Source organism: Rutidosis leptorrhynchoides, chromosome 9, assembly GCF_046630445.1.
Source record: "Rutidosis leptorrhynchoides isolate AG116_Rl617_1_P2 chromosome 9, CSIRO_AGI_Rlap_v1, whole genome shotgun sequence".
In the NCBI taxonomy this organism is placed as follows: Eukaryota; Viridiplantae; Streptophyta; class Magnoliopsida; order Asterales; family Asteraceae; genus Rutidosis; species Rutidosis leptorrhynchoides.
In genome coordinates, this window is record NC_092341.1 from 17427920 (window position 1) to 17449558 (window position 21639).

Genomic DNA, 21639 nt, shown 5'->3' on the forward strand with positions numbered 1-21639 from the left:
TCTAGCACCAGTATATAAAGAGAAAACCCACCTTATTATTTGTCTTGCAAGTGAGAGAAAAAAAAAAAAACTTAACTAAACATAAACAAAATGGGGGAGCAAGTTGAAGAATTAAACCATGAAAGACAGCTTTCAACAAGAAAGAAAGGTGGTTTAGTCACCATGCCTTTCATCATAGGTATGTAACATTCTTGAATCTTGAAAAGATTGTAACTTTACATTATGGGTTTCTTGAATCTTGTAAAAATTGTAACTTTACATCATGGGTAATCTTGAATCTTGAAAATTTGAGTTGAATTTGATCTGGGTTGTTTGTAATTTTTTTAAAAAATGGATTTTTTTTTTTTTTTTTTTTTTTTTTTTTTTTTTTTTGCAGCAAATGAAGCATTTGAGAAGGTGGCTAGTTATGGATTGGTGCCAAATATGATACTTTATTTGATGAGTGATTACAAGATTAGTGTAGCTAAAGGCACAAATATACTCTTTCTTTGGGTTGCAGCTTCCAATTTTGCCCCTGTTTTGGGTGCATTTCTTTCAGATTCATATTTGGGTCGGTTTCTCACCATTGGTTTTGGCTCACTCTTTTCACTACTGGTAATTTTTTCAACATTTTGTTTTAACTGAAAATCTGAAATTGTAGTAAGAACCACTAACTGATGAAAAAAACATTAACTTGTTACTTTTTTAGAGGTGGTTAATGACTGAATTCTCTATAGAAAAATCTTGCATTAATAACTAATAATAAGTTTATCCTACGTGGCTGTTACTTTTATGATCTTTGAACAGTGTTTCTGTAGCTGAACATCTTGACTTTTATATAGAAAAACATTTTAGGTTGATGAATCAATAGGAACAATAGGGAAATCAATTAATAAAGTCACAAGCTTTCAGTGCAGTTATGGTTCTTATGCCCTACCTCATAATTCTTGAAAGAAGCCCAGCCCCTATACATAGAGAATTTTATATAATATATTTGTAAGACTATGTTAAATTTGTCAAATGATTTCCTTACAGATCACATGGAATAATATCCTGCACTCTGTTTTAAAGTTACTGCCTTTTAAGTCATCTTTTATAGCAGTTCTTTTGACTTGTTGACTTTCTATGAAAATATTGTAGTATTTCTCATTTTCAAGGGATAAAAATGATCTTGCATATAATTTTGTTACTTCTATAGGTTAAAGTTTAAAACTTTTGCCTAAATTATTGGACTTTTCTACATTTGATTAATTGCAACTGAATGACTTCCTCAATTTCACATAACTATTGAAATTGGGACAAAATTTAATGCACCCCCAATTAATAACAAACTTATGTTCATTTGGAACATTTAAGATTGTTATTCAATGTGCTCAATATTGTTGCAGTTGTAAGCTATATAATAAATCTTATATATTGAGCTAATAGTTATTTAATTATTAATTATAGGGAATGTTCTTGCTATGGTTAACAGCAATGGTTCCAGAATTAAAACCACCTCCATGTAATCAATTTACTGAAACATGTAAGCAGTCAACACATTCTCAGTTTGCTTTCTTGATCTTTGCATTCATATTCATCTCAATGGGATCTGGTGGTGTAAGACCATGTTCATTAGCATTTGGTGCTGAACAAATTGACAATAAAAAAAATGTCAACAATGAAAGAGCTTTAGAAAGCTTTTTCGGGTGGTATTACGCAGCCGGTGCAACCGGAGTCTTAATCGCGTTTACCGGTATCGTTTATATTCAAGATCATGCTGGTTGGAAAGTTGGATTTGGTGTTCCTGCAATTCTTATGTTGTTATCAACTGTTTTGTTCTTTGTTGCTTCTTCACTTTATGTGAAAATGGAAGTCAAAAAGAGCTTGTTTACTAGCTTTATGCAAGTGATTGTTGTTGCTTATAAGAACCGAAAACTTCCGTCACAACCACCAAATGCTGATGGGTGGCATTATCATAAGGATTCAATGGATGCATTGCCCACCAATAGACTAAGGTACCGTTTTAGTTTTGATTATAGATTAAAACCTAAAGGTGAAAAATTGAACGGGTCGGGCGAGTTGGGTAATGGGTCAAAATAGTTCATTTTTTGGTACATGTTGTAAACTTGTAATAGGTTGGTTTTGACCACTTTTTGTCCAATTTTTTTTCTTTTGTACATAACTAGCAGGTGATTACATAAATTTTTTTTTTTTTGAAAGGCCGGTGATTACATAAGTGATTACATAAATAATGTTATCTACAGAGTATTATTCTTAACTCTTATATAATTAATTTAAAAGGGTCTGAGTGTAATGCAAATTTGGTTACTATTGACCCATTTGACCTGCTTACTGTTGGAGTAATCTATGCTTACTGTTGAACTAATCTATCTGTTTGAATTGCTTGTAACATGTCAAAATGGGTCGGGTTGGCTTGCACAAAGCACTGGGCGTCCAATTTTGTTTATTTTAATATTTTATTTATCCAATTTTAATAAATAACTAGCATGTCAAAATGGGTCGGGTTGGTTTACACCCCTTCTGATTTAATTTGTGCAAGTTTTGCTAAAGTTTGAAGCTTTTTACTTGTTTATGTAGGTTCTTGAACAAAGCCTGCATCATTCAGAACCCAAAAGATGTGACCTCAGATGGAATTGCATTAGACCCATGGAATTTATGTACAGTAGAACAAATCGAAGAATTAAAAGCACTAATTCGAGTTCTACCATTATGGTCATCAGGAATCATGATGTCGATAAACGTTAGTCAATCGTCGTTTCCCGTAATCCAAGCAAGCACAATGAATAGACATCTAGGATCAAGTTTCCAAATTCCCCCAGGCTCGTTTGCTTTCTTCACAATCGCGGTTTTAGCCCTATGGGTCGTGTTATACGATCGTGTTGTAATCCCGTTAGCATCAAAGATTAGAGGTAAACCGGTTCATATTGGTGCTAAGTTAAGAATGGGAATTGGGCTAATTATCTCAACAATGGCGGTAGTGGTTTCAGCCATTGTTGAACATGCAAGAAGAAAACAAGCATTTAAACAAGGATTAGTGAATAATCCACAAGGTGTTGTTGCCATGTCAGCAATGTGGTTGGTCCCACAATACTGCTTACATGGATTAGCCGAAGCGTTTAGTGCAATTAGTCAAAATGAGTTTTACTATTCCGAGTTTCCTAAAAGTATGTCGAGCATTGCAGCTTCGCTTTTCTTGTTAGGTATGGCGGTTGCTAATTTATTGGCTAGTCTTATTTTAAGTACGATTGAACGAATAACTAAAGGTGACAATAAAGAAGGTTGGATCGCTACTAACATTAACCAAGGGCGTTACGATAGTTACTATTGGGTTCTTGCTATCATGAGCTTTGTGAACTTGTTTTATTTTTTGGTTTGTAGTTGGGCTTATGGTCCTTGTGTTGACGAAAAGGTGAAAAACGACGCTAAAACTAGTGATAATACAGACCCTAGTGAAGAGTTACGACGCGCAAGATCAGTAGCCGATGAAAGGACAAGTCTTTTCAAAAGTTTGCCATCATAATCTTGACAGTATTTGTCAACAAAGGTTATTACTTTTAACGAACACAATTATCTTTTATTAGAAGATTAATGATCGGCTTAAAGCTCGAATGATGGGGAAAAAACGAGTATTGGTGAATCAAGAAAGTGATCGAATGGCTCGATGTGGGGTGTTGTTTAGTTTCGCTTGGTTTGATGTGTGACGATAGATGATGGCGTGAATAGATATAGGTTTTCGTTTAGTTTTGTGTTAATGATGTCGTAATAGCATTCGAACTTGAAAATATACATGTAAACATTAATATTAAGTGTGTTTATTGAATGGCTTTTGCTTGTACCATGTTGTTGATAATTTAAGTTGCAAATATTTATCAAGTTATGGATCTTATGTCTCATTGATAAAGAGCTAATTAATCAAAAATGACTGGTTTGTAAAAAAACAGAACTTTGCTCATTTGAATGTATCAAAAGGTATAAAAAAAACAATTTAAATTGGGCACAAACTGAATTCCAAGTGTTTTTGAGGTTTTTGTTAGTACCATTATGTTAATGTTTTGAAGTTGCAAACACTTTATCAAGTCATAATGTATCATCATATAATGTTAATTGACAAGTGATAATGAGCTAACTAAACACAATGATTAAACTGTAAGAAATAAGTAGTAATAAGTACTAATTGAAAAGGGATTGAAAACAATATAAAGTTGACAGATACAAAAACAATGATTCATACCATATCCAAACCAAAAATTGTGGGTTTGACAGAGGGACATGGCTCTTTATGTAAAAGAAAGGGCATCACATCAAGCTAAAATTGTTCCCTGAAAATTATGATATAACAACTGTTTAGATAATTTGGTCTTAGTACACCTAATTGTTGTATTTTTTAATTAGCAAATGAAATTTAATACATGTGATAATAAGTTTAAAAGAATTGAGTTATCTTAGTAATTACTCTATCTTGTAATGAAACATTGTATGGACAAATACATTATATTGATTCAAGTGTCATTCTCATGGAGTAGAAATAAAAATATAAATAATATCTAAGAATTGAATAAATTAATGCAAATTTGATGAGTAGGAGCAAAGATCCATTCGATGCTGTGCCTACGATAATAGTTGTCACTGTTATAATTCAGTAGGCTTATAACTACCTTTAGTGGTTTGATTCTTGATGTTATAATTCAGTAGGCTTATAACTACCTTTAGTGGTTTGATTCTTGATGTTATAATTCAGTAGGCTTATAACTACCTTTAGTGATTTGATTCTTGATTTAGAATACTAATAATGAAGTGTAAGAACAAAGATGATAATGGAGAGAAAGAAAGAAACACTTTGTAAGTGTGAGAAATGGTGCAAGTTTAATGCTTGCATTCATGAGTATTTATAGCCTAAAATCTCAATATAAAAATACATACTTTGTGTACCAAAATTGACTATATGTATACACCAAAATTGACTATCCATATCTATATTATTATTATTATTATAACACTCCCCCTTGGATAGCAATTTTATTTTGTTGAAGATCAACTATAAATTACTGCCTCGTTAAAAACCTTGCTAAAGAAAACCCAGTGGGAAAAAACTTTAGCTAAGGGAAAAAGAGTGCAGCATGGAGTTGACTCCCCCTCAAGTAGACATCGCTTCAGCTGTTACATCTTTTGAACATGTCTCATGCCAATGTTATGAACGTGTATTCTGAAAATAGCAGTTGGAAGTGCTTTCGTGAAAAGATCAGCAGAGTTTTTGCTAGATTGCACATATCTCATTTCAATCTGGTTGTCCTTAATGAGATTTTGAGTGTATGAGAAGAATCTAGGTGGTATGTGTTTTGTTCGGTCACTTTTGATATACCCTTCTTTCATCTGTGCTATGCAAGCTGCATTATCTTCATAGATAGTTGTTGGACTTTTATCGCGTTCTAGTCCACAAGAATCAGTAATGAGTTGTGTCATTGATCTCAACCAAAAACATTCTCGAGTAGCTTCATGTAATGCAATCACTTCGGCATGATTTGACGATGTAGCAACAAGTGTTTGTTTTTGAGAACGCCATGATATTGCAGTACCTCCATTTAGGAATACATATCCAGTTTGAGATTTAGCTTTATGTGGATCAGATAAATAACCTGCATCTGCATAACCAACCAAATCTTGTTTTGATTCGTTAGAATAAAATAATCCTAAATCAGTAGTTCCTCGAAGGTATCGAAATATGTGTTTGATCCCATTCCAGTGTCTTTTGGTAGGAGCAGAGCTGAACCTTGCCAACAAATTAACTGCAAAAGAAATGTCAGGTCTTGTACAATTTGTAAGATACATAAGAGCTCCAATTGCACTAAGATATGGTACTTCTGGTCCAAGAATGTCTTCTTGATCTTCACATGGACGAAATGGATCAGCTTCAACATTGAGTGATCTAACAACCATAGGAGTACTTAATGGTTTTGCCTTGTCCATATTGAAACGTTTCAAAATCTTTTCAGTATATGTTGTTTGATGTACAAGTAAACCATTAGGCATATGCTCAATTTGTAAACCAAGGCAATACTTGGTTTTTCCGAGATCTTTCATTTCAAATTCTTTCTTTAGAAGTTGAATGGCTTCATAGATCTCTTTATTTGTACCTATGATGTTAAGATCATCAACATAAACAGCTATGATCACATATCCGGATGTTGTTTTCTTAATGAAAACACAAGGGCAAGTAAGGTTATTTGTATACCCTTTGCTTATCAAGTAATCACTTAATCGGTTATACCACATACGTCCCGATTGTTTTAACCCATATAAAGATCTTTGTAATTTAATCGAATACATTTCTTTGGGTTTTGCATTTGATGCTTCTGGTACCTTAAATCCTTCAGGTAACTTCATATATATATCACTATCAAGTGATCCATATAGATAAGCAGTCACAACATCCATGAGATGCATTTCTAAATTTTTAGAAACTGCCAGACTGATTAAGTACCTAAAAGTAATTGCATCCATAACAGGAGAATAAGTTTCTTCATAATCAATTCCCGGTCTTTGAGAAAAACCTTGAGCTACAAGTCTAGCTTTATACCTTGTAACTTCATTTTTCTCATTTCTTTTTCGGACAAAAATCCATCTGTATCCTACAGGTTTCACATCTTTAGGAGTGAGAATGATGGATCCGAAAACTTTTCTTTTATTGAGTGATTCTAATTCAGCTCGTATTGCTTCTTTCCATTGAGCCCAATCATGTCTATTTTGACATTCAACCATAGATGTTGGTTCTGGATCATCATCATTATTCATGATGTCATATGCAACATTAAATGAAAATTTCTCATCAAGATTTTTCATTTCATTTCGGTTCCATAATATTTTTGAATATGCATAATTGATTGCAATTTCTGTATTGACATCATCAATCTCCTCTGCAGTAGGAGTACTGATTTGTGGTTCTTCTTGAACACTTTCTTTTACTTCATTATCAGCTGATTTTCTTTTTCGAGGATTTTTATCCTTTGAACCGATTGGTCTTCCACGTTTCTGACGTGGCAAAGATTCATGAGTGACGTTATTGCCAGCTTTTGGAATTTCAATTCGAGCTGGAGTATTTACTGCTGGTATATATGATTTTGTCACCGTTTTTGTATCTGTAAATGCATCAGGCAATTGATTTGCAAGTTCTTGTATATGCATTATCTTTTGAACTTCTGTCTCGCATTCTTTTGTGCGAGGATCAAGATACTTTAATTGAGGTTCACACCATGAAACATCATTTTCTTTATTTTTCATTTCTCCCCCTAATCTAGGGAATAATGTTTCATTAAAATGACAATCAGCAAAACGTGCTGTAAAAACGTCACCTGTCATAGGTTCAATATACCTTAATATTGAAGATGTTTCATATCCAACATATATTCCCAACCTCCTTTGAGGACCCATTTTTGTACGTTGTGGTGTCGCAATTGGAACATACACTGCACAACCAAATGTTCTAAGATGGGAAATATTTGGCTCTTGACCAAAAGCAAGTTGTAGGGGGGAATATTTATGACTTGCACTTGGTCTGATGCGAATCAATGCAGCAGCATGTAAAATTGCATGACCCCATATAGATACAGGGAGTTTTGTTCTCATTATCAATGGTCTAGCGATTAACTGTAAACGTTTAATCAATGACTCGGCTAAACCATTTTGTGTATGCACATGAGCAACAGAATGTTCAACAACAATTCCTATAGACATGCAATAGTCATTAAATGCTTGAGATGTAAATTCACCAGCATTATCAAGTCTCACCCTTTTAATGGTGTAATCAGGAAAATGAGCTCTCAATTTAATAATTTGGGCAAGAAATTTTGCAAATGCCACATTACGGCTTGATAACAGACAAACATGAGACCATCTGCTAGATGCGTCTATTAGAACCATGAAATATCTAAATGGTCCACATGGTGGATGAATTGGTCCACATATATCACCTTGAATTCTTTCAAGAAACATTGGTGATTCTTTCTCAACCTTAAGTGGTGAGGGTCTAGTTATCAATTTTCCAAGAGAGCAAGATGTACATGGAACCATTGTATCATGATGGATTTTTCTATCCTTTAGTGGATGTCCATGAGTACATTCAATAATCCTTTTCATCATTGTTGATCCTGGATGGCCTAATCTGTTATGCCATAAACTTAATACACCAGGATCAATATATTTTTCGTTAACTACCATATGTATTTCTGGTACATTTATATGTGTATAATGTAATCCAGAACTAAGTCTTGGCAGTTTTTCAACCACATGACTCTTGTCAGTGATACTTAAATATTTCTCATTTTCTGTTGTCACTGACTGATAATCATACCCGTTAAGGTATATGTCGGAGAAACTCAATAAATTTCTGCTTGACTTGGGAGAAAATAAGGCATCATTTATTAAAAATTTTGTACCATTTGGTAGTATGAAATTTGCCTTTCCTATCCCTTTTATCAAGTTAGCAGGTCCTGATATTGTATGTATAGTTCCTTCCGTTGGTTTTAGATCAATAAAATATTTCTCGGATTTAAGTATAGTGTGTGTAGTTCCACTGTCTGCTATACAGAGATCTCCACCACTTGATTGATGTTGTATTCCAGCAAAATTCATATTGAACTTCATATATAAGAAATAAATAGTGAGTACATTAATATTACACAATATTTTAAACGCAAATAGATAGTACTGAAACATTTAGCAAACATAATGACAAAGACAGACGATATTAAATCGTTTATTTTTCAAAAGACACACAACTTAAACATTCAAGAAATCTTCATATAAATCAGATGGTTTCTCAGTGACTGTTGGATCAATATTATCCACAAAATTTACTTCCTTTTCTTTACCTTTCAGCGAATCCTGATACATCTTAACAAGATGTTTAGATGTTCGGCAAGTATTAGCCCAGTGGCCCATTCTACCACATCTGTAGCAAGATTCTTCAGAATTTTTAGAAGAATTTTCTTCAACATCTTGTTTAATGGGCTTGTTTTGTGGTTGATATTTATATTTTCGTGGATTACTATTTCTTTGACCACCACGGCCACGACCACGACCACGTCCACGCCCATTACCATTACCATAAGGATGGTTTCTACCATAGTTATGGCTTTTGGCATGATGATGGTGATGGTTATTATAACCACGACCTTGCCCGCGTCCTTGTCCCTGTTTATAATTATTTGCAGTATTTGCTTCAGGGATTGCAAGTGTACCAGTAGGACGGGATTGCTGATTTTTCATTAATAGCTCATCATTTTGCTCTGCAACTAAGAGATATGAATTAAGTTCAGGATATGTTTTGAACTTTAGCATTCTCAAATTTCTTTGCACTGTGATGTTTGCAGCATTCATTGTGGAGAAAGTTTTCTCCATCATGTCTGCATCACTAATTTCATGTCCACAGAATTTAAGTTGTGAACATGTATTATACAGAGCTGAGCTGTATTCATTTACTTTCTTAAAGTCTTGGAACCTTAATGTTCTCCATTGTTCCATTGCAGCTGGAAGTAAAATTTCTCTTTGATTATTGAATCTGCTTTTGAGACCTTCCCATAAAACATGGGGATCTTCTACAGTCACATAATTATTTTGTAAGCATTCATCAATATGTTGATGAATAAAGCAACATGCCGTAGCTTGTTCTTTTTCAGAACAAGTGTTGTTTTCATTTATGGTTTCAAGAATGCCCATTGATTTAAGATGCATTTTTACTTTTATAACCCATGGCATGTAGTTGTTTCCAGTTGATTCTAAAGGAGTAAATTTAAGCTTTTCCAGATTCGACATTTTCTATTATCAAAAATTAAAACAAACATCATGATAAATTAGAGTCAATTTATATTCATAAGTATATAAACATTAAACATAAATTTAATATAACATAAATGATAAGTAGGTGACAGTGTCGACCATGTGTAAGCAATCATAAATAAATGTTATATAACAAAAATATAAATATTAGTAAACATAAATGAAAATTTGGCGACAGTGTCGACCATATATTTTTTCAGGTGGTATAACCGACCTATATCATTCTGGTGGTATAACCGACCATATATCATTTTGGTGGTATAACCGACCATATATCATTTTGGTGGCAGAGCCAACCATATTTAGTATTAAGATTATCGTGCTGATAACGTGTTATAATTCAGTAGGCTTATAACTACCTTTAGTGGTTTGATTCTTGATGTTATAATTCAGTAGGCTTATAACTACCTTTAGTGGTTTGATTCTTGATGTTATAATTCAGTAGGCTTATAACTACCTTTAGTGATTTGATTCTTGATTTAGAATACTAATAATGAAGTGTAAGAACAAAGATGATAATGGAGAGAAAGAAAGAAACACTTTGTAAGTGTGAGAAATGGTGCAAGTTTAATGCTTGCATTCATGAGTATTTATAGCCTAAAATCTCAATATAAAAATACATACTTTGTGTACCAAAATTGACTATATGTATACACCAAAATTGACTATCCATATCTATATTATTATTATTATTATTATTATAACAGTCACTAAATATGGGGAATTCTTTAATCCCACTTCTTGCTGTCCAAACAGAAACAGAACATTCTTTCCTAAGTTTAGTTTGAGTGTTTGTGATGTATATGTAATATATTATAACTAGTTTTATGAACCCGTGCGTTGCACGGAAACGTAAAAACTAAAAAAAATATCAATTCTAAAAAACAATCATTTTATGAGTCCGTGATTTGAAGATATGTTATACATTCTTGGATTGATCTAAAGTTTATGAGCCCGTGCGTTACATGAAAACGGAAAAACTAACGAAATTATTAATTAGAAGAAACAATTATTTTATGAGCCCGTGATTTGATGATATGTTATATTTTGTAATTGATCTAGATTTATGAAAGGAGGCGTATTAGGTTCGATGAGAATACTATATTACATGATAGATATAAGTCATTAAACAAAAAATTTAGCAAAACATGACCATTAGTAACACAATTATTTTTATAATAAAATAAAATTGAACAAACTCTAAAAAATCTTACTTGAAGAAAATTATCTTTCATATATATGTTTAAATATTATAATTACATATTATGTTTTATGTTACTTTTTATGTTTTAAATGTGACAATTGAAGAGATGACAAACCAACAAAAATGGAAGAGGAAAAGGTAAACAAACGATCGAGGATTAAGAGCTTTTGAAAGCAAATCATTTTATGTTTTAAAACTTTCATATTACAATTTGACTTGCTTTAATAAACACTTTTAAATTTTTTTATTATTATGTATTTTAGTTTATGAATCGAATTTGCTTGTTATTATTTTTAAGCTTGCTTGAATTAATATTTTAAGTTTTCATAAGGTTATCGTATGACATGATAATATAACACGAGCATAATATTTTAGATAGTGAAATCTATGTGTTTAATTAAATTAGATTAGATAAACTAATAACTCAATTAATATATGAAAATAATTGATAGACTGACACGTGACAGAAGTTAACTAGGAGTTGACATGTAAGATTATTGTCACGCGCTTTATATATAATAATAATGTATAGATAGATAAATAGATAGATAATCTTATTAGTGTGTATGTTTCTATGGTTGTTTCACACTATAGTTTGATAATATTTAAGAAAGTTAAGCGTATTTTAAACTAAAAATAGAAAGATTAGAGTGTTGTATATATACTGTTAAGTGTAGGATTATTTTATTATTATTAATGGTGTTAATTATAAAATATTATGTAAACCAACTCATGAAATAAAGAATTCTACAGCACATGAACTGGACCATCGTCTACAAGAAACATTAAAAAATGAGTACAAAAAGTCACATACTCAACTTAAACGTAAAGGGTATGAGCTTGAAACATAGTACACCAAATTAAAAAAAAAAATAAAGGTTCAACTTTAATTTAATAATTATTAGCAACCTATAAAAACTGAATAACCTGTATCAAGAAGTTAAATTTAACAAGATAAATTAGACCCCAATAAATTCTATCCTTTAATTTTACCTCTTACAACACACTGCAATCTGCAAACATTATTTACTAACAATATTATGTTGCATCTTAAGAATATGACTGAATTAAATTATTGTACTTCAGCAGCCAACTTTGTCTTTAACTCCTTTTTGTTAACCTAAACTTACAAACAATATGGATTCATTAGTTTACATGAGAGTTTGCAATTGTAATAGTACGAAACGTGAGCGAACAAATACAGTATTTTACCTTTCCCATTGCATTACGAGGCAGCGAGTCCCATAAAAATAATCGGGTTGGTAGCTGTACAAGGAACACAAAATAATAGATGAGGTGGGCTTTTGTCATTCTAACAACGTAAAAATTAAACAAAAAACAAATCTCTAAAAGGGGAACATGTGAAATTATAGTTAAAGTATTAATTGCGCGGATGGTCCTGTAGTTTGTAAAAATTTAACGGGATTTTTTAACGCTTGTTACTGACAGGGAGCACCAGCGTTACAATTGAATACCACAGGGACCATCCAAGTAAAAAAAGCACTGGGACAATACTACTAATCTGGTAGCCATCCGCGTAATTGTGTCTATTGATTATTTATAGAAATTGGCATAAACTGTTTATGAGTCGACTCGAACCGGCGTATTTCAATATGACCCGTTTGATCTGTTACCTGATTGACCCATATTGCCACCTTCAGAAAATAGGATTACCTTGTAAGGTGCAAGTTTCTGTTTAGCCCATGAGGAGAGTTCATCCAGTGTTAAAGCAGGCTTCGAATCTTTCTGACGAACATTTTTTATCTCCGTATCGGGCACAATTATCGCCGTCACTGCTTCTCCGTAAGTTTTATCCGGTAACCCCAATACACAACATTCTGAAATTGCTGGATGCTGTATAATAACAATGGACTGAATGTATCAAATTATGTAATTTAATCACTAAATGGGAGACGTAACTATAAAAACATGAGCCGAACAAAACTTACTTCCAAAAGAATTGCTTCAATTTCTAATGCTGACAACTTGTATCCACCGACCTTCATTATATCAGCATTAGTACCTGAAAGTTAGTATTATACGATGATTAGTTTTGAAGTTAAATAAAATAGAAATTTGATGATTAGTTTTGAAGTTAAATAAAATAGAAATTTGTGTAAAGTTTGATACATCTGCAATCGCTTTTTCTGCAACCGGGTGAATACCCTTTACCCAAAAAAAAAAAAAAAAAAAGGACCCATTTATAATGATGAGAACAATAGAGTATATTTACATGACGAGAAAAAGTGAAAATACGACAGAAGATCAGTAGATGAATCTTACGTCCCAATATTACATAATATCCGTCTTCATCCACCTTAACAGCATCACCACTTTTAAAATAGCCACCCTCTATAAATGATTCCTTAGTTACCTAACAGTTTAAAATGAATCAGTATTAAATCACAAAACATGTGACATGATATCGTTACGATTATTAACAGGTTTTTTTTTTTCTTTCTTAACCGTGATATTTGATACATCAAAAAGTAGGAAGATCAAGATATAAAAAGTACCTCGGGACGTTTCCAGTATTCCTTGAATAATGAAGGGCTTTTGACACAAAGCTCACCAACGCCCTCATTACGATCATCATCTGCAAGAATCTTCACCTATTACCAACAATTACAGAGAAAAAAAAAGTCAAGTTCACTGCAACATAATATCATGTTCATATAGTCATATTTTTCCATTAAAAAACATAGGTGTGTTCGTATTCGTTTATGTTCGGTCATTAAGAAGTTAACAAACATAAACGAACACAGTGAAAACATACAAAGAGACATAATAATTAAATCATGATTCAAGATTTTTAAGTTTAAACAAACATATATAACACACTCTTAATTAATAGTTTTATCTAATGTATAAAAAGCTTTCAAATTTACAGTCAGTTAATCAATTGGTTTGCTATAGCTATAACATGTGACCATAACTGAACCCTGACAAACATGGCGAACGAGATACATGTATGTGTTCGTTCATTTGGTCAAACGGACAAATTATCATGTTCATGTCATTTGTTCACTAAATAAACAAACATAAACGAACTTCCCATCGAACAGTTCACGAACTCTTCGGTTCGTTAACAGTCCTACATACAAGTTTTATTTTAAACGCAAATCTGTGTTGCACAAATATCCTTATAAATGTTCAAACAGCTTTAATTTTAGTTTTATGTTCCAAGACCGAAAAAGTTATCTAACCTGCACGCCTGGAAAGGGCTTGCCTACAGTGCCTCCTTTTCGCATTCCTTTTAACGGATTCGAAATTGCCATGACAAACTAAAATAGCACGAGTCAAAATCATTTAAAATGACCATTAGTAAATCATCCATTAAAACCTTTGTATAATTGTATAAAAAAGGACTATGAGATGACATAAGCAGATACCTCTGTCATGCCATATCTTTCCAATAGTATATGTCCCGTGATAGCCTCCCACTGTTGCATAACCGGCAGTGGTAGAGCTGACGAACCACACATCTGAATATAAAAAACAATGCCACAAAAAGGTTTTCCAAACATTACCAATATAATCATATCGGGTACTCATTTTTTTTTTTCATTTTTGATAAATTTAAGGCCATTTTTGATAAAATTTAGGTATCTAAGTTTTTCACCATCAAAAAGGGTTTCTTTTTTTGCATCAACATGTAAAAACTAAAATAAATGTCATTATTTGATTGTTAAAAACAGATAAGGTAGTCTCAGAACCAATTGAAAAACCTTTTGATGATTTCCTGAAAAGGTAAAAATAAAACCTTTTTTGGTAACAACCTTAAATACCTTTGATGATAAGAATAAATTTAGTTTTCTAATGACATGTATCAGTAGCTCCAATCTGTATGTTTAAAAGATTATAGCCATAAATTTAGTTAATCACCATTAAACGCAGTTGGCTTCCAGCTGCAGCAGAAGCTGATTGTAAGTCTGGATCCATAGCCTCATAGCCTTGGATCAGCCTGGTATACATGGTAGGAACCTAAAAGAACAAATAAATTCTTATATGACAACGTCAATTCAAAACAAGACTTTGCTGACCTTTAACATGTTTTGATTATGTGATATCAGCCATGATGACTGTAGTGCATTTCAATGAAGCTAAGATCGAACAGGACATGAGTCATGTTCTCTTACAGCGACATTGACATGACCCATTACTCAGCTTACATGGGGCGTGTTCTCTTACAGCGACATGAACCACTAAGTGCTAGGAGGTTTGTTGATGATTATTTGGTGACAAGTAAAAAAAAAAAAAAAAAAAAAAAAAAGAAAAAAGAAAAGTATTGCTAGAGTATAAAACAAGAAATTGTAGTTGGTTATTTAAAAATTGTGGTTAAACCATTGATTAAGCACATAAAGGAGAAATAAAATATGTGGTTATATAGTAATTTTTTGATCCAAGACATTCACTATTCACTATCAGGAGATACAACGCTCGTTGTATCTTAGCTGACAAAGAAAAACGCTCACAGATGCCGCTAATGAGGCGTTTTTGGTTGAAAATTTGTGGTCGGGGATTTGTTTTTAAACGGAGGTAAATGTGAGCGTTGTTGTTGCTTGGTTTCACGTGAATTTTTTTTGTCTTTCTATTATTTTAACACTTTTCACTCAACTACCAATCATATTTTATCACAGTCACCATAGTGAGTGGTCTAATTGTTAACTCACGGAACTTTGAAGAACTCCATATTAGAGTTACAACATCATGACTATTTCACAAAGTTTAAGTCACATTTGGAATCGGTAACTAACCAGTGGCTTGATAGACGATTTAAGGTAAGTGGAAACACTAGAGCATTATTAGTGTTGGATTTTTGTGTGTAGTTGGGGATATTAGAGAGCTCCATACTAGCTTCCAATTCACACAGTTTTTATAACACCCATCTTCGTCATCGCATTGGGAATCAAGTCTAAGCAGATACCTTTATTTTATCATTGCATTTCAGTTTACCTCATCTTACTTATTAGCTAGTTTAATAAATACTTCATTGCTAGAATAAAATTTACATTAATTCGTCATTTTAAAAGTTAAAACTAACCAAACTTCTATCAATTAAGCATTGACGAATTCTAATTAACGAAATTCAATTCAAACTCCATGTGATCGAAAACCGGTCTTGCTAAGCTATACTACCATAAGATTGGTACACTTGACAATTTTGTCTGCTAACTAGCACCTAGGATTAACTCATTTAAAACCTAAGGTGGTGTGTTTATATTAACACCAATATGCATTACAGGTGACAGAGAAAAGAGGTGAAAATAGCAAAAATAAAAAGATCTGGAACTTTGTATTCGATTTAAAAAGAAATGGCATACCCCTGTAAATACAGTTATTGCATCATCAAGCTTAGTCCCATCTTTTGGGTAAGATTCACGCCATCGTTGCCAGATACCTCTCACACTAAACTTCGGCAAGAATTCAACCTTCAACAAAATACACATACAAATTATTAACTGCTGCTATCAATTCAGCGTACATGAATTCAAACTGACTTAACTTCCAATGAGATAACTGTAGCTGCTTACCATGGAACCAGCATAAAGAGGGGCAAACAATGCATTGAAAAGCCCATGAACATGTGTAGATGAAGTTAAGGATAGAAAAAGAAAACCATTAATTTACATAAAAGATTGAATACCAAATTAACAAGCATCAAGAACAAATGGTTTAACGTTTAGTTCATGGATATGGTGTAATGGCAGGCAATGCAAAAAACGGTCACTCGATGTATACTCCCAAGCCGTTGACAACGTTTTCACCTGAAATTAAACATAAAAAACAGCAGTTAGAATACCACATGTTTTTATTGTTTTTCCTTCGTACTATGCATTTTCGTCCTGTAATCAAATATTTCTTCTAGATGATATAACACACATTAAATTATCTGTGCTAAAATGCCTTTTTTGGGGAAGGCAATATCATAAAAAGCCAAAAATGAGATATAAAAGAAAGATAGGTCTCGCAGAAAGACACTGAAAATAGAAAACGGACCTGCGCTAAAATGCTACTATGTGTATGAACAACTCCTTTTGGTTTTCCAGTTGTGCCGCTAGTATACAAAATCAATGCGGGATCATCATCTATATGAGATTTAACATAAACAGGAATTCAATAATGTAACTCATATATAAAATTATATAGTATTTAATAGAACGGATAAACACCTTTTACGTTAACTGAGAATTGACTATCTTTCAAATGTGCCCCGTTTTTGACATCACCACTAGGAACATCAGGTATCAGAGAAAACTGAGCTTCAGTCTTTTCTGCAACTTTCCGCATAAGCTCACTGTGATCCTCAGTACTCAAAATCATCGATACATCCTACAAATAGAATACTAGTTAAACACGGGAAAAAATAAAATAAGTGTATGATATTTATCGAAGGAGCAGTGTATTGTATGTTACAAACTAAATTACAAAACACAGAAACCGATTACCTACGCGGAAGTCAATGGATGCATAAAGTAGAAACTTACAAAGATCGAGTATCATAGACTTTTGAGTAACTTTTAAACTTTTCAGACACTTAACCAGGGAAAAAAAACATCACCAATACAATGTAAGAAAGTACGAAAACGACGAGAACGCACAAATGGTTTCCAGAGCATACCGAGTCAGTCATGACATGTAATAGTTCAGCTTCTGGGTAGCTGAGTGCAAGCGGTACGGCTACACCCCCACTCAACCACACTGCAAGTACTCCGGCTACAAACTCAGCTGACGGTTTAGCCACAACACCAATTCTGGCCCCATTTAGACTATTATTATTCTCCATGGTCCCATCAACCTGAAAAAACAATAACAAAATAACCACAAAATAATATTCAATTACCACAAAACATTTACAAACCTGACATAATATACTTATATCACTGCATTATTTGAAACTCACAATTTTTTGGTTATGACTGGATAACAACAGAGATATACTCCTAGCAGAAGAAACTATGTGATTGTAGCCATAGCGTTTGACATCAGCTTTGATAGCAATACTTCCATTAGATGCAGACCCGTGACTTGCAACCGCTTTAACAACATCCATGAACGTTTCGCAACTTGAAGCTGTTCAATTTCACCAACTTTAAAAAGAAAAGATTTTTTAAATACACCTCATATGTTACGTATCTCTACTCTATAACATTGCTGTAACCAAGTTTCTTGATATAAAAGTAACTAGTGTCTCAGTGTCTGTTATATATATTACTAACAGATCACGCATGCTCAGGTTGTCCTCTCATTTAAATCATCACACATGACACAATTTCCATGACTCAAAAATTCAACTCTCAGATACTTGTTATTCATGTCAAATTTAAGTACTAGTATTCGAAATTCTAGTTTAATGTTCCAAGTGGGGACTGATAATTTGAATCTACAAAGGCTCCATGAAACATATTAACATGCTGATTACAAAAGATCACACTCACACAGACATACCAATCAGCCATCAAGAAAGAAACAACTTGAAAGCATACAATTCAAAATTGTTATTCAGGCATTTCAACAAACACCTGGTGTCCAATTACACATGTAACAAACAACGTGTACCCATCACAAAACCCTAAAACTTTTAACACTTTACACATGCTACAACCCATGGATCATCAACAAAACAACAAAGAAATGATCAAGAAAATTAGAAAAACTTACCAGAAAATTGACGAGATTCAGGGAAGAAACAACTAGAAGTAAATAGAGAAGGACTGTGTTGGGTGAGAAAGTAGTTGAATAACAATAAAGCCGTCTTCTTATTAGTATTGTAGTTATTGTTTTTATAATGATGATGATAAAGGGCGGTGATAAATGTAGAGCATTTGTACATCGCTATTGAGCGGTGAATGAGTGTTGGTGATTGAATTTATGGCGATCCAACTGTCAAATAAAGTCAATCAATCAATAAATCAATGAAAAGATTATGTTGAACTACGAAACAAAACTAAAGATGTTTTTCCACGTTTCTCTTGTAAGTAGAAAGATGGCATATTTAGAGATAAAATTACAGTATTGGGATTTTGCATTTTTATCAACACTATGAATAGGAACGTGAGCTTTCATAGACGTAGACAATAAAAGTTGAGTTACTAGATGTTAATGGTGATGAGATTGATCCCAATATAAATGGTCTTTTTTGAATCTACTTCGAATCCGGGTACAGTGGGTGTTGATTCGGTTGGTATGGGCGAGCACGAATTATCTGTGATTGCGGGTGGAGGTGATGTTGGCTTTAAAGAGCATGAGGTTGTGGGTATCGATTTTGCTCATGTCGCCTCTAAATTCGACTACCAATAGTTGAAAAAGTGTTTGCGGCGTTTGACGATATAATGAAGAAAATGGAAGGCGAGTTGGTGTAGGCTTCTCTTGTCAATTCTAGCGACCCTCCTATTGCCCTGGTTAAAGAGTAAAAAGCCTAAGAAGCAAAGACCGGTTCAAGGTGTTGAAATGGAACAATTCGGCGAGTTTATCAAAGATATTTAATCTGGATTCATTGGCTTCTTTCGGTTTAATTTCCTCTCAATGTAAATGGTTGCCAATCTTTCGCTCGTTTGAGTAGATTGTTGGTGATTTTAGTGTCATCCACCATTCATTTTAGATAATTGCGATTTACTTGAATGCAAGAGTTAGTTAGTTATATACTTAACAACTGGTTCGAAGAGTGTGGAGTACACGCCCGTAAGAGTTGGCTACTAACTGTCGCATGATTGCGAGGGTCAAGGGGTTTGCTGTAGTGACCCGAACTTTTTCATGTTTATATATATTAAATGAAATTGATATTTACATGATTAAGTGTTTACAACATGTTAAGCAATCAAACTTGTTAAGACTTGATTAATTGAAATAGGTTTCATATAGACAATTGACCACCCAAGTTGACCGGCGATTCACTAACGTTAAAACTTGTAAAAACTATATGATGACATACATATATATATATATATATATATATATATATATATATATATATATATATATATATATATATATATATATATATATATATATATATATATATATATATATATATATATATAGTTATCATGATATTATGATAAGTATGTACCTCATTAAGTATTTTAACAATGAGTTATATACATAAAAATGAGACTATTGAATTAAGAAACTTGAAAACGGTATATATTACGATTATCGTTATAACAACGTCTTACTAATTACATATGAATCATTTTAAGATATTGATACATTATATATAAACATGTTAAATGATAAGTAAACATATCATTAAGTATAATAACAATGAACTACATATGTAAAAACAAGACTACTAACTTAAGGATTTCGAAACGAGACATATATGTAACGATTATCGTTGTAACGACATTTAACTATATATATCATATTAAGATATATTAATACATCATTATATCATGATAATGTAATAATTTAACATCTCATTAGATATAATAAACAATGTGTTAACAACATTTAACAAGATCGTTAACTTAAAGGTTTCAAAACAACATTTACATGTAACGAATAACGATGACTTAACGACTCAGTTAAAATGTATATACATGTAGTGTTTTAATATGTATTCATACACTTTTGAAAGACTTCAAGACACTTATCCAAGTACTTCTACTTAACAAAAATGCTTACGATTACATCCTCATTCATTTTCATCAACAATTCTACTCGTATGCACTCGTATTCGTACTCATACAATACCCAGCTTCTAAATGTATTTACTATTGGTATATACACTCCAATGATCAGCTCTTAGCAGCCCTTGTGAGTCACCTAACACATGTGGGAACCATCATTTGACAACTAGCATGAAATATCTCATAAAATTACAAAAATATTAGTATTCATTCATGACTTATTTACAAGTAAACAAAATTACACATCCTTTATATCTAATCCATATACCAACGACCAAAAACACCTACAAACACTTTCATTCTTCAATTTTCTTCATCTAATTGATCTCTCTCAAGTTCTATCTTCAAGTTCTAAGTGTTCTTCATAAATTCTATAAGTTCTAGTTTCATAAAATCAAGAATACTTCCAAGTTTGCTAGCTTACTTCCAATCTTGTAAAGTGATCATCCAACCTCAAGAAATCTTTCTTATTTACAGTAAGATATCTTTATAATACAAGGTAATACTCATATTCAAACTTTGATTCAATTTCTATAACTATAACAATCTTATTTCGAGTGGAAATCTTACTTGAACTTGTTTTGGTGTCATGATTATGCTTCAAGAACTTTCAAGCCATCCAAGGATCCTTTGAAGATAGATCTATTTTTCTCATTTCCAGTAGGTTTACCTACTAAAATTAAGTTAGTAATAATGTTCATAACATCATTCGATTCATACATATAAAACTATCTTATTCGAAGATTTAAACTTGTAATCACTAGAACATAGTTTAGTTAATTCTAAACTTGTTCGCAAATAAAGTTAATCCTTCTAACTTGACTTTTAAAATCAACTAAACACATGTTCTATATCTATATGATATGCTAACTTAATGATTTAAAACCTGGAAACACGAAAAACACCGTAAAATCGGATATACGCCGTCGTAGTAACACCGCGGGCTGTTTTGGGTTAGTTAATTAAAAACTATGATAAACTTTGATTTAA

General features: G+C 32.5%; 2 protein-coding genes across 2 annotated transcripts; one reads left to right on the forward strand and one right to left on the reverse strand.

The window, feature by feature from the left end:
* Positions 1 to 49: 49 nt before the first annotated feature.
* Positions 50 to 3817, forward strand: LOC139865841 (protein NRT1/ PTR FAMILY 1.2-like). The gene is made up of 4 exons (XM_071853947.1): positions 50 to 178; positions 377 to 594; positions 1429 to 1976; positions 2560 to 3817. The coding sequence occupies exons 1-4, from the start codon at positions 91 to 93 to the stop codon at positions 3500 to 3502; spliced, it is 1797 nt and encodes a 598-aa protein (XP_071710048.1). The 5' UTR covers positions 50 to 90; the 3' UTR covers positions 3503 to 3817.
* Positions 3818 to 11890: 8073 nt separating this feature from the next.
* LOC139865964 (probable CoA ligase CCL8) lies at positions 11891 to 18922 on the reverse strand. The gene is made up of 17 exons (XM_071854082.1): positions 18680 to 18922; positions 17922 to 18091; positions 17640 to 17816; positions 17191 to 17350; positions 17018 to 17106; positions 16714 to 16785; positions 16552 to 16602; positions 16342 to 16449; positions 14903 to 15001; positions 14410 to 14502; positions 14224 to 14301; positions 13534 to 13629; positions 13301 to 13391; positions 12967 to 13040; positions 12692 to 12871; positions 12230 to 12283; positions 11891 to 12137 (listed from the first exon to the last, which is right to left on the reverse strand). The coding sequence occupies exons 1-17, from the start codon at positions 18849 to 18851 to the stop codon at positions 12090 to 12092; spliced, it is 1812 nt and encodes a 603-aa protein (XP_071710183.1). The 5' UTR covers positions 18852 to 18922; the 3' UTR covers positions 11891 to 12089.
* Positions 18923 to 21639: the final 2717 nt, after the last annotated feature.